General features: G+C 38.6%; 2 protein-coding genes and 1 pseudogene across 3 annotated transcripts; all 3 read right to left on the bottom strand.

The window, feature by feature from the left end:
* Positions 1 to 1,750: 1,750 nt before the first annotated feature.
* On the bottom strand, positions 1,751 to 4,763 carry LOC131770491 (uncharacterized). Of its 2 annotated transcripts, none has more exons than XM_066166972.1 (2): positions 4,656 to 4,763; positions 1,751 to 2,468 (listed from the first exon to the last, which is right to left on the bottom strand). In XM_066166972.1, exon 2 carries the CDS (start codon positions 2,388 to 2,390, stop codon positions 1,809 to 1,811), a length of 582 nt encoding a protein of 193 aa, XP_066023069.1. In that variant the 5' UTR covers positions 2,391 to 2,468; positions 4,656 to 4,763; the 3' UTR covers positions 1,751 to 1,808. The 2 variants fall into 2 exon arrangements, with proteins under 2 accessions (XP_066023069.1, XP_058942183.2); XM_059086200.2 differs by lacking the exon at positions 4,656 to 4,763 and adding an exon at positions 3,596 to 3,682.
* LOC131770467 (uncharacterized) lies at positions 3,670 to 8,094 on the bottom strand (annotated as a pseudogene).
* Positions 8,095 to 10,043: 1,949 nt separating this feature from the next.
* Positions 10,044 to 16,110, bottom strand: LOC136280961 (uncharacterized). Its single transcript, XM_066166956.1, has 5 exons — positions 15,739 to 16,110; positions 13,388 to 14,122; positions 12,773 to 13,051; positions 11,998 to 12,083; positions 10,044 to 10,764 (listed from the first exon to the last, which is right to left on the bottom strand). The coding sequence occupies exons 1-5, from the start codon at positions 15,965 to 15,967 to the stop codon at positions 10,102 to 10,104; spliced, it is 1,992 nt and encodes a 663-aa protein (XP_066023053.1). The 5' UTR covers positions 15,968 to 16,110; the 3' UTR covers positions 10,044 to 10,101.
* Positions 16,111 to 16,577: the final 467 nt, after the last annotated feature.

Raw genomic sequence — 16,577 nt, 5'->3', positions numbered from 1 at the left:
GCGGCCGATGCATTTTCTGAAGCTTGCTTTACTACGATAACTGGAGATCGCCATGATGAGCGAGCCGCGATGGACTTCAGCATGATCATATTCGCTCTGACATGTCAGTTTGATTGATTTTTCATCATTTCTGTTTTGTTTTTGAACACTGAATTTTATATACTATACGAGTGTTAGGTGTGTTTGATTTTTATTACCGTACTAAAGCTTGCAATCTAACTGAGCGTGAAAATCTTTAAAACTCGGAATGTCTATTTTGTTTTTCCTTTGAGGATTTTCGTATCTGCTCACGTTTTAGTAAAGTAAATTACAGCGGCTAGTATGTTTACAAACCTTTGTTTGGTTCTTCTTTTGCGGTTCACTTGTTCCGAAATTTCACTTTCAATTATCGAAAAAAGCTAAAAAGAAGTCCTGGAAAAGGTCGAACATAGTACAATTTGGCAGGTGGCGTGACAGCTTTAGCTCAGCTCTATACTCTATACCTCATAGAGCACGCTCTTTCAACCAATGACAGCGCGCGTTATACCCGAACATTATTTTAAATCAAGCATAAAGATTTATTTTTTGTTCACATCGTGATTGGTTTACTCTAAATACTAGCAATATAGTTCTCAACTTACTTTTTGGAAGACAAATAGATGACGCAGATATTGTACTTTTTTCACAACGCGCTACAAACAAAAAAATACAATATAGGGGCCAGGCCAAGCCTGGCCTGAAAACATAATGCAGAATTCTCAATTGATTTCTTTTAAAAAGGAATCATAGATGTATCATCTAAACTACTAGCTAGGTATCTTTTAAAAGCATAATTGAGACATGTTGTAGAAAGTTGTCGAAACCAAATAAAAAAGTTTTCATTCAGCAAAATGACATCTCAATGTACTCGACTTTGAAGCAGGAATTGAATCAAAAGCACGCAACTTCTGACGTCACCTGCTCTTTCTACTTAAATTTATGTCTGAACCTCACTTCATTTAGGAGATTTTAAACGATTGGCTCACTCCCATTAAAACTCTCCCTAAAACCCGATAAGCCTAAGGATTATAAGCTAAATGGAATATTGACGTTTGCAAAATTGACCACCTAATGCTAAGGTGACTTTTTGACTACCACTTTCGTCGCTTGAACGTGAATGACAAAGTAACCGTGAACAAATCCAAAATTTCAAAGCAGTGCAAAATCAAGTTAGTTTAACTTTATTACGAGGCGAAAACAGAACATTTACTGACCATTTAAAACGCTCATTGATAAACCCACGGCAAATGTCCACTTCTGTAGCATTTTGTATATTATGGACACATATTTGCTTAGGGTTAAGGTTTTATTGCTGACAATTGAAGTGTGGTTTAAGGGTTGATATATGAGCTACGAAGGAATGAACGATTCCAATTTTCAAGGTGAAACACAGCAATCCCTGAGTCTTATTTTCTATTTTACTGTCAGCTTCGATAACTACTGTTCTTTTGAAAAGCCAAACTTATGGCCAAAAAAAAGGAAAAATCTGAAAAAAGTCGGCCATGTCGGATGACGTCACCTCGTCCCAGCAGCGAGATTTGCATAGTTATCCCATGATATTAACAAGATCTTGTGGACGACATAAGGCTATCTATTAAAGGTAAAAACTTTTCAAAATATTGCAACGTAACGAAGACGGATGGCAGGGTTCCAAGGGTGAGGGTATAAGTTTTTATTTACGTTTTGAAAATTAAACTTGAATAATAAGGTGACAAGAAATAAGCGACATCTTTCTTTTCAGCGGTCTTCAGTTCTGAACCAAGTTTGTAAAAGAAAGATCTTATAATGTTTTAACGGATCCATAAGTTCAACGAGTAGGATTGAGATGGAACTTTATATGTTAAACCATCATAACCAAAGTCATATTCAGTTTCATGACCACCATCTTCAACGAAAGAAGCAGCGCCAGCTTCTGTGATCCCAATCCCATGATCAGCACGTGCACAGCTACCTCCTCCTCCTCCAATCATCATCACTGATCCATCCCCACCACTCCAGTCACACCAGAAGCCGATCTTGTTAGCGCTTTGGATGTTTCCTTTGCAATCAGCTTGTTGAAACCCGTCTGTTGACATGTATTGTCCGCCATATTGAATCGTACAACTTCCCAGACACCAATTACTGGCCCAGACCTTGCCATTTCTAAAGTCGCCATAACTTGTGATTTTAGATCGGAATGTTTGTCCACCCAAACAGTTACCTGTGGTCTGTAACAGAGGAGTGTGACTGGGGTCGTCACTGCGCGTGATCTTAATTTCGCTTCCCCTGACCAACCAAAATGCTGGTGAGATCATGTCAGTGTTTATAAAGGGACTCTCTGTCTTTCCAGTGGCAACTTGACGGTCGTACCACCAATGGCCAGTGTCAGCCATCCAGTTCTTGACGTCATTATTTGAAAAGCGGGCAATAAGAGTCCAGCCTCTACCGTCTGTTGTCAATTCGCAGTAGACCTGCAGTAAAAAAAAAAAAAAAAAATGAGTGTTGAGCACTGATACCGAACCGTGAAAAAATGCATTGTTTCATGTCTTAAAAATATATATTTTAACAATTTAAATATTTTGTTATAAGAACATTAAAAAAGATGGTAAGTCTTGAGCTCGGTGAAGAAATAGAGAAACATCTTTTTTCGTCTTGTCACAAGCGTGGGAAAAGATAATTTCTGAGTCCCCATGAGGAATCGAACCTCAGACGTTCGGATCCCGCGCTCCGATGCTCAACCAGAGACACTATGATTAGTAAGGCCTATTAAGAAGTTCCTGTATGACATGCGTTCTGCAGACCTCTAGGGTCATCAATGTCTTGAGTGTCATGTTTTTTAACATGTCATTGAACTTCGTAATGGGCCTTACTCACCATAGAGTCTCTGTTGCTCTCTGTCTCTTTGCATCATAGTTCTCGTCTGAAAGTTTCCAGTTGTTGCGTGAATGCAGCCTTGAATCTTTATTTTAGTTGGAGATTTAACTATTCTTATCAAGGTTGCTGACCGGCATGGCTGCATTGCCGTTATTTAGGGGAGGAATATATATTACATTTTTCTTCGGTTTAGACTTACAGGAAAGGCTTGTTGAGTGTTTTTATCGCATACGTGGTACATCGCGGCAGTTTCGCGAGAGGGTGCGTGAAAACAAGAGGAAGAGTTCACATTGTGCTTCATTGGTTAACTTTTGACCTTTTTATGTTCGTGGAGCGATTTTGTTGTTGCGAAATAATTTGTTTAAAAAAGGTTGATATGTAACGGCCAGGTGTAAGATAATTCAACATTAGCCAACATCAAGACGCCTACGAGGTCCTTCAAAGTGCCAAAGAGAAACCAGGTTAGATGAGAATCTGACCATGCGCGAGAAACCTTTTTTAGCCATGTCAACGAAATGCGTAAAGCATTCTTAGAAAACGGTCTCCATTCTCTTTGCATCATAGTTCTTACTTGGAAGTTTCCAGTTATTGCGTGAATACAGCCTTGAACCGTTATTTCATTTGAAGATTTATCTTTTCTAATCAAGTTTGCTGACTGCCTCGACTGCATTGCCGTTATTTTGAGAGGGGAATACGTACTATATTTAATACGGTTCAGACTTACAGGAAAGGCTGGTTGAGTGTTTTTAGCTCGTAGGTAGTACATCCCATCAGTTTTGCGAGAAGATCCATGCTGAACTAGGTCACAAGAACTATCTAAAGACGGAACATAAAACTTCAAGAACTTTCAAGTCAAACTGTTTAAATACATTTTTAAAGAGCTTGCGTTTTTCGATTAAAATTAAAAAGACTGTGCTTATCATTTTAAGACTTTTGCCAAACATTTTCTTGTCTAGTTTGTAATAAAAAAAAAAAATTATAAAAAAAACGTAGAGAGGAAATGTGTTTTGCATGTACAGTTGAAAAGTAATAACTGTTATAATACCCATTAATTTCGTAGCAATCACCGTGGTTACTGTTTCCATTAACCCAAAGCTGTTTGTGGCTCGACAGATGTAGTCTTCTTCACCATGTGCTTTTGCAGTATTTACTGCGAGACATCCGTCTTCCTGGAAAAACGGAGAGAACAAAGTGGACCTTTGATGCCTAATCCATTCAACTTTAGGACGAGGGGAACCTGTGGCCACGCAGCAGAGGCTGACAGTTGTTGCTTGTTCTACAACGACCTTCGGTGGAGGTTTGTCAGTAAACTGTGGTATCCCTAAACAAAAAGAAGATCATCAAGTTAACAAACAAAATAGGAGACCACGAATAATCTCAGATATATGCAGTTTGCGTAGGTTTTTGAAAATTGAAAATTTTGTCGCGCGCAGATTATCAATTTGAAGTAAAAGCAATAGGAAAAAGTAAGCGTCTCTGGTGCAAAAAGGATTACACTCTGTATTATTACGAGTTCATTTTAATTTCACTTTCCTCTAAAAGATGATAAAATCACATGAAAAATGAAATAAAAATATTATTTAGGAATAATGTTTTTGTCGCAAGGATCAGATTGGGTAGTAGTATTCGATTGAGACATTTTTACATTCCCTTCAGTTTTATTCTTTGTCTTGCGCGTCAGGAAAAGTGACTCAGGCTATGACACATGACTTGAGAGTAGCAGACGCTGACTCCTTCAATTTTCGAATGCAAGGTTGGAAAGTATTTAAAGTTAAAGATCCTACCTTTTACGAGTAAACTGCCTGCGATTCTGAAAATTCCTAGACCGGTATGAGCTGCACACATATACGACCCCACATGTGACCTTTGAACGCTGTTAATTCGAAGTGCACCATCCTTCACGGTAGCGTCAGATGGGGTACCTCCAAGCTTACGCCATGTTATTTTGGAGGACGTCTGGCCTTGAACCCAACAGAAGAATATTGCTGTCTCGTTGATAAAGACTTCCTGAGATAATGGATACACAATGATCTTCGGTGGAACAACACATTCTCCCTTTGGTCCCTGGATACCAACCAATCCTCTGATACCTTTGTTCCCTTTTAAGCCAATAGATCCTTTTTGTCCGTGACGACCCTTCGCTCCAGTATCTCCTTTAATTCCAGGAGCTCCAACAGACCCTTTGTAGCCTTTGTCGCCCTTTACTCCTTAAGGTCCTACGGGTCCTCTTTTGCCACCCACACCTGGAGCCCCAATAGGCCCCGATGGGCCCAGTGGTCCTACCTTTTCAGAGGCTCCTTTTTTCTCCCTTATATCCGGGATACCCAAGGGCTCCTGGCGGTCCCGGAGGTCCTGCCTGGCATATTCTGTGTGAGGAGTAACAAACTTCAATGAACTTGTTGTTTATTTCTTGGCGGATTTGTTGTAAAGTTACAGTTCCTGCCGTTGGATTTGGAGCAATATTTCTTTTCTCTCTTTTGCGATGATCCGCTGGATGTTTTCTCATAACACTTTCGAAATCTTTGTGTGAAACAAGTGGAAAAAAATGGTCAAGGGTATTAAATAATTTTGGAAAAAAAAACATATTCATCCTGGAGTGCGGGAGCTTCACTTTATGTTTTAAAACAACTTAATTCTGCATTAAACATTATCGTCTTTAATGCAAAAAGACCATTTGGTAAGTCACAAAGAACAAATCTCTTGGCCAGTCATTATTGGTCGCCAGGGGCTGGGATCGGAGGATTTTGTGGTGATCACGTGGTTTTCATCGGGAACAGAGGGAAGGATCAGTGGTCACTAACAGAATGTAAAGGGGTGGCTGTAGAAAATTGACGGTCATAAATCTATGCAAATTAAGCGTCCACCATGTTGGTGCCCACCTCAGGTGTGCAAATATATTGCCATCTCTACAGTGCCCTCTCTCAAATACTTTGTTTTATGAATATTTCTGGTGAAAAGAATCCAGAATCACAAGAGAATATTCTCCTTAGAATACCTGTGCTTTCGAACTATGCGGAGGGCCTAGAAAGCCACATTCGAGAGCGCTAACTTAAGAGAATTTTTTGTGATTGGTATCGATCCAGTAGCCATTCCAAGCAGAACGTCTGCCGTCGATAGAAGTCTCGCACCTTCTTTCCTATTTTTTTTTCTGAAGACAAGTTATTCCTGACAAATAAACAATTTAAAACATTCAAAAGTCTTGAAGCGTAGAACCAAATAGTGTCTGACTTCGTAACATCAGTTCAAGGAGCAGAGATTGTAAACGAGATTGTTTTTGTAGCGAAGGAGAGACATTCGCAGCGGATGAACGATCCTCTAAATCACTTTTCTCGATACCACAGTGTTTAAAGGGGAAAGATTTGCAAAAGATTCCATCTTGGACATCAAAACCCATTACAAGCCGACCGAGACCTTAATTCCAATTTATGTACTTCGCCTCGTGCCACCCACCAGGCGTAAAACATGATTTCATTAAAGGCGAAGCAATAAGATTGCTTAGAACTAACTCTTCCAAAAAACATTTGAAGAGGGCCGTTTGAAATTCAAACAACGCCTCAAAGCAAGAGGGTACCCAGAAAACATCATAGAAAGGTCTCTTTCAGGTATCAACTTTGCCTCTTGACGATCGGCCCTTAAACATACACAAAAGCCGAAAGGTCACGAACGTTTATTGCCTTTTGTCATAACGTACCACTCGGCAGTTAAAAATTTAAAACAAACATGGAGCATTTGAGTCTGATACACAATAAGCCCTTGCTGAAAACAAATTTTACAAAACCTCCGATCATCTCTTACCAAAGGGAAATTCCTTTAAGACATGCTTGTGAGAGCAAAAATATAATTTGAAGGAGATAATGCGACGCAACCTCGAAAGCCACCTAGAGAGTCCGTGCCGGTCTGTCTTTACCTTTTCTCTTATATCGTGTCGCCGCGACTTATCGATTGTGTCCAATTCTCTCTCCTCTCTGTTTTCAATTCTTCTTCGAAGGAAGACTAACTTTTAACAACTGATGGTATTCGATAAAATCCAATTCCTTTGTCCTGATCAGTTCTGGTGCCACAGCCGAAAACTACACAAAGAATCATTTCTACTTTTTCACTTTCACCTAACTACAAGCGCATTTGTAACTATTTGCTTGAGCACCAACATGGCGGATAGCAACTGCCGTCAAGACAAAAGTAACTTGGGTGAAAACCAAGAATAAGGGAGAAAGTTAAAATACTAAAGAGCTCGAAAAAAATTTATTGTGGCATAACCATAAACCTCCGACCTTCTCCCCTCCCCCCCTAGACGATAAAATATGACTGGTTCCTTAAGACGTGTGATTTGGAAATTATATATCTAAGCGTTAAACGAACTTTGTTCAACATTAAGCAACCTAATCACACCTTTTAAAATTAATTTTCTTATTTCATCGGCTCATAACCAATTAGAACAATCCTCTCTGAATATTTCGTACAGGACCATTAAAACGTTCCCATTTCAACGATAGTTGAGATAATTTTATCAAGTCATGTTTCCGCATAAACCGTCAAAGGTTATGTAATGTTATATTTTAGTCATATTAATATCCTTTCTTTACATGAAAAAGAGAAGCATCACAAGCAACTGTTACATCTTGCTAACTTGAACTTGACTTTTAGTTTTTTAAGTTTGCAAATTGTTTTTTGTAGTCTTAAGGTATGTGGGTTGAGATTATGAACCCGTTGTATAACAAATACAGACCTAATCATCTTGCCAAAATGATATGGGTTTTTGGCATGACTACAGGCCATCATGATCTCCATCATATCGAAAAGTTCATGGTCAGTTCTCATCAAACATTTGGAGCTCATAAATAAACACCAGGTCAATTAAGGCGGTTTTGCCATTTTCGTCATTTCCTATTCTTCCTTGCAGGGAATCGAATTGTAGAAGCTAAATTAATTCATATCATACTTCAAATTAACGTCGTTTGCATCAAAGTAAATAGTTTTGTATTTGCATGTACCTGTAAACGTTTTCAGCTTGTCCTCGACGTTTTTGTCTGCTTCATTTGTCGTCTTCATGCGACTTTCAACGGCTAAAATACGCAGTTCATTGATTTGCGTTCGCTTGTTGATCATCCCCATCCTCGGGAACAGCGCATCAATCAGTAGAATTGAAATAAAAGAAAGAACCGATGAGCTCTTTCGAAAGACGTCATCTGTCCTTTTTCTGTGAGCTCTCTCTGTAGAGTCCATTGTAGCTTTTCGGGACTTTCGGGCTCTTCTACTGAACAACGCTTATAATAAACGCGTAAGAAAACTGACGTACTTGTTTTCTTCCCCTGACGATTTGCACTTCCCGAGTGACTGAAGTGGCTAAGGTTTCCTGTTTATCTTATTCCTCTGTCACGAATGAGTTACTTGTAAACGTAATACGCTTAGGATTGGAGACCGGAAATCTGTCTGTTGACCTCAAATTGACTAGAGTTGCATAATGTGGGTTTCACCTAAGGTGTTCTCTTATTTTCAATTTCTCATGTGGAATCATAAGGAGTTGTTTTATTAATCTCATGGACGTTTGGACTCTTGCTCTGATAAAACACAATTACTACTGCACTTCATTTTAGACTAGAAGCGGCGAGTTAACATGTCAAAATGTATTATGTTAGTATCACGTTTCCCTTAAACGCTATTCTTTTCACCGTGAAAGCTGGAACCGGGACTGATACAATCTTTACTTCCGGTGTTCTCAATCCTTTAGTTGACAAACGACTCAGTTTTGCGGAGATCTTCTGCCACCAGGACATTGCAAAACTGAAAATAGACTAAACCATTGACCGAGCTTGAAAAAAATCAGTCTCAGAGACCTCGCACATCTGACTCTGATAATTCTTCTTTCAAAAAACCTCAGTGAAATTATGCTGACTTGTAGTGCTACTTTAACACAAAGAACAAAAACAATGCTCGTTTTTCATGCCAAAAAATAGGCTAACACAATTTATAAGGGCTTAGCTTAGATGGACTAAAGGGGAGATTGATAAGTTTCTTTAGTGAGACTATAAAAAAATGGACCAGACCCTCCTGGAGGTTTAACAATGAATATTTTTTTTCATGGTAAATGAAATTAAAATGAACAAGATTTGGAATGGAGAACTGATGTTTATAATGGAAAAGTTTTTTTGCAATCTCTTACAAAAGACTTCAACCTCTTCTACCTTTTATTTTTATGGCGGAATAAGGGATCTTTTACCACGGATGTTTATCAAAACAGCATTGAGTTTTCTAATTACCTATTTATTTCTTTATGCTCATTCAATTAAACAATAGGTGTATGATAAGGTTTCACCAATTGATCACCACACAATCAATGACAAATACTTCAGATCTCCTCAACAAGTTTAGTGATGAGTCTGTTAAAACAATTCTAATGAAAATGACTTTCAAGGAAAAAGGACTTAATTGCAATTCGTTGCCAATGAAGATCTAAAGATGTGAAAATCTTAAGATCTTTTCCCTTTCGTAGCTTTGCTTTGAGAGGGAAAAGATGCGATGTTAGTGAGCATTTTTAAATGATCAAATAACTTGGATCACAGGGTGAAAATAAATAATTAATACCGTCCTCTCCACGGTTCATTTTAGCAGATAATTTTTAACAGATCCACAAGTTCAACGACTAGGACTGGGATTGGTTGTCATGTGTTTGAGCATCATAACCAAAGTCATATTTAAAAGGTAAAGAGATATTATATCATAACGAGTAAAGTGTGGTTTAAGGGTTAATGTAAACAACGAGAGAATTAACGGTTTTAATTTTTAAAGCGAAATACAGTAAACCTATAAACTATTTTCTGAGTCTTATTTTCTATTTTTTGTCAAGTTCGAAAGCTACTGCTGTTTTAAGAAAGCCAAAATTTATATTATAAAAAACGAAAAATCTAAAACAAGTCGGCCATGTTGGTTGACGTCACCGAATCACAACAGCGCGATTTGCATATGTATCCCATCATATCAACAGCATCTCGTAGACAAAGGCTATCTATTAAATGTAAAAACCTTGAAAAATATTGCAAGTAAATAAAACGCAAGGGAGACTTCAAACCAATCCCTCTCTCCCCCCCCCCCCCTTGTACAACGGTGGAGGTTTAAGCTTTCATGTACGTTTGACAATAAAACTAGGATAATAAAGTGACAAGGAATGAGCATTATCCTTTTCAACGTTCTTCAGTCCTAATCTTAGTTTGAAAAAGAAAGATCGTATAATTTTCAACGGATCCATAAGTTCAACGAGTAGGACTGGTTTGGAGGGGTGTTTGACCAGGCATCATAACCAAAGTCATATTCAGCTTCACCATTACCATCTTCAACGAAAGAGGCAGCGTCAGTTTCTGTGATCCCAATCCCATGATCAGCACGTTCACAGCTACTTCCTCCTCCTCCTCCAATCATCATCACTGCTCCATCCCCACCATTCCAGTCACACCAGAAGCCGATCTTGTCAGCACTTTGGATGCTTCCACTGCAATCAGCCTGTTGAAACCCGTCTGTTGACTTGTACTGTCCGCCATATTGAACCGTACAACTTCCCAGACACTGATTACTGGCCCAGACCTTGCCATTTCTAAAGTCGCCATAACTTGTGATTTTAGATCGGAATGTTTGTCCAGCCAAACAGTTACCTGTGGTCTGTAACAGAGGGGTGTGACTGGGGTCGTCAGTGCGCGTGATCTTAAATTCGCTTCCTCTGACCGACCAAAATGCTGGTGAGATCATATCAGCGTTTAATGATGGATCATTTGTTGTTCCATTGGCAGCTTGCTGGTCATACCACCATCTACCATCGTCACGCATCCAATTCTTGCCATCGCTGTTTGAGAATCGAGCGATAAGGGTCCATCCTTCAAGACTTGCTGTGATATCACAATAGACCTAAAAGTACATTGCAAATATATTACAATCAAAAGCAGGGCATTTATTATTTTTGTTATAAGTTGGTGAGGAATTGATAGAATACCTTGATAGATATGAAGTACTCTAACAGCTTTAAAACCATAAGATAAAAAATTGAAATATTCACCGGGAGGCTTGGGATCTAGTCGTAACTCTTGCACTCAGTGAGAAGGAGGGGTGGGATAGGAGAGGTGAGAATGAAAGTGAGAAGGCACCTCTTCAAATCAGGAAAGGTTTTTCTCTTACTAAGGGTCTCTTTTTAATTTAAATGTGTAATATTTTAATTGCCATCGCGACTGAATTTTTGACCGGAAGATGTAAATAGGTGCAACCCATTGAAAAATGCGTGCTCTCTTGTTGGTATGTGCTATGAAATGTTCTCGACGGAAAAATATTTTATAATCTTTGGATTCCTGGGTGATGCTAAGATGGCGACTATTAACATTTTTTTAATTAAAGTTTATACTGTCAGTAAGGCTGGAAGAAAAGTCGAACTACATTGAACTCTTTATTTGGCTCAAAAAAGCTCTCGTCCGGAGAGGAAAAAAAAGAGAACACAACAGAAAAATTCAACACCGAACAAAACAAAAACAAACAACAAAACAAACCAAGGACAGGAAAAGTAACAAAAATTGTTTATTTACGAGATCGTCTTTAAAGCAATAATTCATATTTAATCTATTCTGGATTTAAAGAAAACGAGAAAGCTATTAAGTTTGTAAAACATGCTTCGACAGAAACTTCTGTCATCTTCATTTAATTAATGTACAAAGCGTTGGAAGTTGAATTTATAATAAGTAGAAAATTGATAATTATGATAAATGGTGACAACAAGAAAGAGGCAAAGCTTGAAAGTGTGAGAATTAAAAGGATAGTTTCAACTTAAGATAAAAGAGGCTATTCATATACAACCCTCTTCGAATCAACAATCACACCATGTAAATCTAAAACTATCCTTTTAACCCTCACACTTTCATGCTTTGCCTCTTTCTTGTTGTCGGCATTTATCATAATTAGCATTTTCTTCTCACTATAAATTCAACTTCCAACGCTTTGTACATTAATTAAATGAAGATGACAGAAGTTTCTGTCGAAACATGTTTTATAAACTTAAAAGTTTTGTCGTTTTCTTCAAATTCTTGACTTGCCTGCTACTATTAAGAACCTTTGGAAGTATTTATTCTGAAAGAGAAATAAAGGCTCTAGACTTACTTTATATCCAAAATTGACCGCGAAAAGCTCGAAGCTTCCGGGACGTCTCTCCATGTTTTTCTTTGAAACTTCTTCACAAGAATGTACTGAAAGTTGATAAAAAGAAGACATGGATAATGAATAAGAAAAGGGAGAAATATTTACGAAGATATCAACATGTTTTTGTGGTTCTCGTTCTAGAAAGGGAGGCATAAGAACACACAAGAACAAGAAAGCACACAGAACAGAACTAAACGAAAAACCTAAATCACACCGACAGTGAAAAATTGTTGGACGCCAATTTTTTTATACGGTCGCCTACATGTTAGTAATGAGATAACCGCTAGCCTGAATGTAGGCAATATCACGACAAATGTATTAAACTTAGGATTTTTCACATTTCGACGAAGATACCGGCTAGTTACTCACGAGATAGGCCAGGAGCTAGGGCATGTAGTTGTTTGTTTGTTTATTGGTGTTATTGACCCACCTATTCATGTATTATAATCATCATTTTGAGTCTCACGTGCAAGATATTGTCGGAGATCATGACAATCAGGGACGGGACCTCAGTCAGTTTTAACGACGCTCTTATCAATCTTTGATTATTGAAAAGAGCGCTCCGAGATGCTTAACCATGTAACAAGTGTTTGTATTTTTGGAATTCTGTACAGTTTTTGTTAATTTAAGTAGGCTATTGGTGTTACTGCCATGACAGAATTGGTCTCCGGATTGGTATGCAATGAGTATTTGATAACTGGAATGATGGCAAGTCATATTATTGATTTAAAGACACCTTTTGTCTTGACGACTACTGTCGTTGTTGTTTCTGCCAGTCCGAAGCGGTTTCTTGCGCGGCAGACATATTTCCCGTCGCTGTTGAACCCAACAGGGTTGTATTCGAGGCAGCCTTGTTCCTCGAAAGCCAATGATGTATCAGCGGAGTGTACCTGACGAGCGCGTGACCATTCCACGTTAGGAGGAGGAGAGCCCACAGCCTCGCAACAGAGACTTAAAACGGAGCCTTCATCTACAATGACCAAAGATGGTAGTTTCTTGACAAATGTTGGTGGCTCTGAAGGTAGAGTAAAATCGATTCAAAAACCGACGTGTAATAAACAACATCATGTGATCAATAGCAACCGTCAGCAATAGCAACTTAACAACAATAAGCAACAAAATAGCAAGAATATACAACTAAAACCTATTATACTTTTTAACATTATCAAGTAGACATAACTTTTCCCGTGATCGGTATTAAAGGAGCTAAATTTCTATCTGAACACACTCAATGTCGACGGCCCACTGTGGAAGGACAAAAATGTGTATTTCATTTACAAGTGGCAGTCTACACTGGTGTTAAAGAAACATATTATAAAAAATCAGAAAAATGAGGGAGTGATATCCATACCTTTTACTTGTAAAGTGCTGAAACCTGTTAGATTTCTGAGACCAGTGTTAGCTGAACACATATACGACCCCACATGTGACCTTTGTACGCCATTGATTCGAAGCGCACCATCTTCCACGATAGCATCAGATAGAGTACCTCCAAGTCTACGCCATGTTATTTTGGACGACGTCTGGCCTTGAACCCAACAGAAAAATATTGCTGTCTCATTGATAAAGACTTCCTGAGATGCTGGATACACACTGATCTTAGGTGGAACGACACATTCTCTGGTTGGTCCCTGAATACTAACCAATCCTCTGTCCCCTGTGTTCCCTTTTAAGCCAATAGATCCTTTTTGTCCTTGACGACCCTTCTCTCCAGTCTCTCCTCTAATACCACGAGCTCCAACGGGCCCTTTGTCACCTTTTTCACCCTTTTCTCCTTGAGGTCCCACAGGTCCTCTAAGACCACTTTCGCCTGGAACCCCAGTGGGCCCCCATGGACCTGGTGGTCCTTTACTTCCAGGGGCCCCTTTTTCTCCCTTATATCCGGGATACCCAGGGGCTCCTGGCGGTCCCGGAGGTCCTGCCTGGCATATTCTGTCTGAGGAGTTACAAACTTCATTGAACTTGTTATTTATTTCTTGGCGGATTTGTTGTAAAGTTATAGTTGCTGGCGTTGGACTCAAAGCAGCATTTCTTTTATGTCTTTGGCGATAATCCACATTATGTGTTTCCATTCCGCTTTCAAAATCTGTATATTACAAATATAAAAATATTAGCAATTTATATTCTGAAATCAGTATGCAAATTCTCCATACATTTACTAAGACGGTGACAAGGAGAATTAGTTGAACAATCAAAAGGTTCTTTATTTGGTATTTATTTCCTCTATTCTCATGACCATAATGCTTGATTCAGGGGTGAAATTCAGGAGAAATTAGATGCTTGTCTTTCTTGGAAACAGTTACACCTTGTTTGATTAAAAAATATCAAATTTTGAAAACAACATTAAAACATAGGTTGACAGCAACCTGACCATCTATTTACACAATCTAATTGAATTTATCCGACCTACTTCTAATTAGTTAAAAAATAGGTCAAAAGTAACCCACTATTTAACTATGTGCTTCACAAAATGATTGACTGAAAATCCGGCTTTTGCAAGGTGAATTGTAGTTCTTTTCAATCTCCGAAGAATTTTTTTGGGGAAATGATTCAGCGTGATTTAATCAAATTTTAAAGTTGGATAAAATGAGTCGATTCGAGAACGGGAATAGGCGATATTTTCAATAACAATGATAATGCAGTGTTTAGGTGCTAGTTTCGTATTCGCGCGAAAAAAAAATAAAGAAACGCTATGGTCCAGCGCAAAAGTTTTGACATAAAAATAGTCAGTCGAAAAACTGCTCAAATAATTTGTATGATCCAGTAAAATCTCCATTAATCAGTAGCATCTACTACCTCAGCAATCTCTCACCCCTCCCTGCGTACCAATAGTTCGTCTTCCACCCCTCTCTTAGTAGAAAAAGTCTGTCTACCACGTGCACCCCTCCCTGAGTACTGATAGACTGCATCCCAACCCTCCCTAAGTACTAATGGTCCGCCTCCCCCGTGATTAAGCGGTTCAAAAATTGAACCAAAAAGGGTCTAAAAATTGGTCCTCATAAATGGTCCAAAAAATGGTCCAAAAACACAAAATAATTTGTCAAGTCACTTATCTGCTTGAACCATGATGGTTTTGGCAACATGTCTAACCATTTTCGAGCCATTTGATAATTTATTTTCTACATGATAAACGAAGGAAGCATCGTTCAATCTAATGTAGAGTTTTAGCGATGATTTGGTGGAAATCACATATATTACCCCAAAGAGTAAGAAAAAGGTTTGCAATGAGAATAACGCAATTGTCGCAAAATCTAGACGTAAATGTACAAATAATCTTTTGCAGTACCTTTTCTGCTGATAAACCTAAGAACGAAATTGTATAGAGACAATGGAACCATTAAATTTGAGTGTGTAATAATCCACTCACTATTGAGCAGTTTACAAAATTTGGGAATTTGGGGCGCCTCCTAGAGTAAATGTTATTGCTACAATGCCCATTCATGCAAAACTACCGTCGTAGACACATTGATCGATGGGGAATGGTATGTGTATGCGTTGCTGAGCTTCCATCTAGGAAAGCACCGATAGAAATGATCACGATTTAGTATTAAGATTGCCTTCTTCGAATCTATGTTGTGAATTACTGTACCGTTAAGATGAAACGAAATCGGCCCAAATTATTGGAGACGGGCTAGTTTCATGCGATGAAGCCGGATTCCTTAGGGCAAATTATCATCGACTTGCAAATAAAATTTTACTTACCCTTTGACAGTTTCCCCTCGTTACCTGCTCTTTTCCTCAAAACGGCGATCTTAAGGTGACCTTCAACATCTGAAATGCGAAGTTCGTTCCTCTTCGTGTTCCTGTTTATTGTTTCCATCCTCAAGAACAGCGCAACAATCAACAGAATGGAAATGAAAGAAAGAATTGAAGAGCATCTGTGAAAAGCATCGTTTGAGCATTTTGCTGAATGTTTCTTCGTAGAGTCCATTGCAGCTTCAAGGGGATTTGAGTGAACAGCTTCCCTGATTAGCAAAGTCTGTACCGTTTCACCAGCGGGAACCAGTAGTTTATGCTTCGCATCGTATGCGTGAAGTTTAAATTCATCGTTTTGCTCTTAGAGAATCGGGATGGAATTTCATCCTTCTCTGTGTTATTGAAAGAATGTTATCTGTTTCTTTAGTTGTCTTGTTTTTTCCTTTCTCGGTTGGAAACGAATATGCCCGGAAAGCACGGTTACAAGGGTCCGCACGCACAGTTTGCGTGGCTTCTTCCATCTGCAGTATCCTTGTGCCCGTTGAAAATTATTGTTTTCCATGATGATATGATAAAATTCTGACGAAACTGATGCAAATAGTGCCTTATTTATGTCAAGGTGTATATGGTATTTGCGGGTGACAAGCCATGGAAGTCGTTAAATTATTATTTTGTTACATTAATCATATATTTGTTCGGTTAAGGTATTAAGTGAGTTGTTTGTTATCTTTTTTGTTTAGTTGTCTTGTTTTTTCCTTTTTCGGCTAGGAAAGAATATGCCCGGAAAGCACGTTTACAAAGGTCCGCACGCATAGTTTGCTTGACTTCTTCCATCTGCGCTATCT

The sequence above is a fragment of the Pocillopora verrucosa genome, chromosome 5 (genome assembly GCF_036669915.1).
Source record: "Pocillopora verrucosa isolate sample1 chromosome 5, ASM3666991v2, whole genome shotgun sequence".
Classification (NCBI taxonomy): Eukaryota; Metazoa; Cnidaria; class Anthozoa; order Scleractinia; family Pocilloporidae; genus Pocillopora; species Pocillopora verrucosa.
Note: the sequence above shows the minus strand (reverse complement) of the source record. Positions and strands in the feature narration are given on the sequence as shown.

Bases quoted from the DNA above. Each gene is read 5' to 3' on its own strand.
- LOC131770491 (XM_059086200.2), bottom strand. From the start codon at position 3,637: ATGTACTACCTACGAGCTAAAAACACTCAACCAGCCTTTCCT. The intron at 2,469-3,595 runs GTAAGTCTGAAC...TTTTTACTGCAG, and splicing joins ACACTCAACCAGCCTTTCCT to GTCTACTGCGAATTGACAAC.
- LOC136280961 (XM_066166956.1), bottom strand. From the start codon at position 15,967: ATGGACTCTACGAAGAAACATTCAGCAAAATGCTCAAACGATGCTTTT. The intron at 14,123-15,738 runs GTAAGTAAAATT...TGTAATATACAG, and splicing joins CGAGGGGAAACTGTCAAAGG to ATTTTGAAAGCGGAATGGAA. The intron at 13,052-13,387 runs GTATGGATATCA...CTCTACCTTCAG, and splicing joins CAGCACTTTACAAGTAAAAG to AGCCACCAACATTTGTCAAG.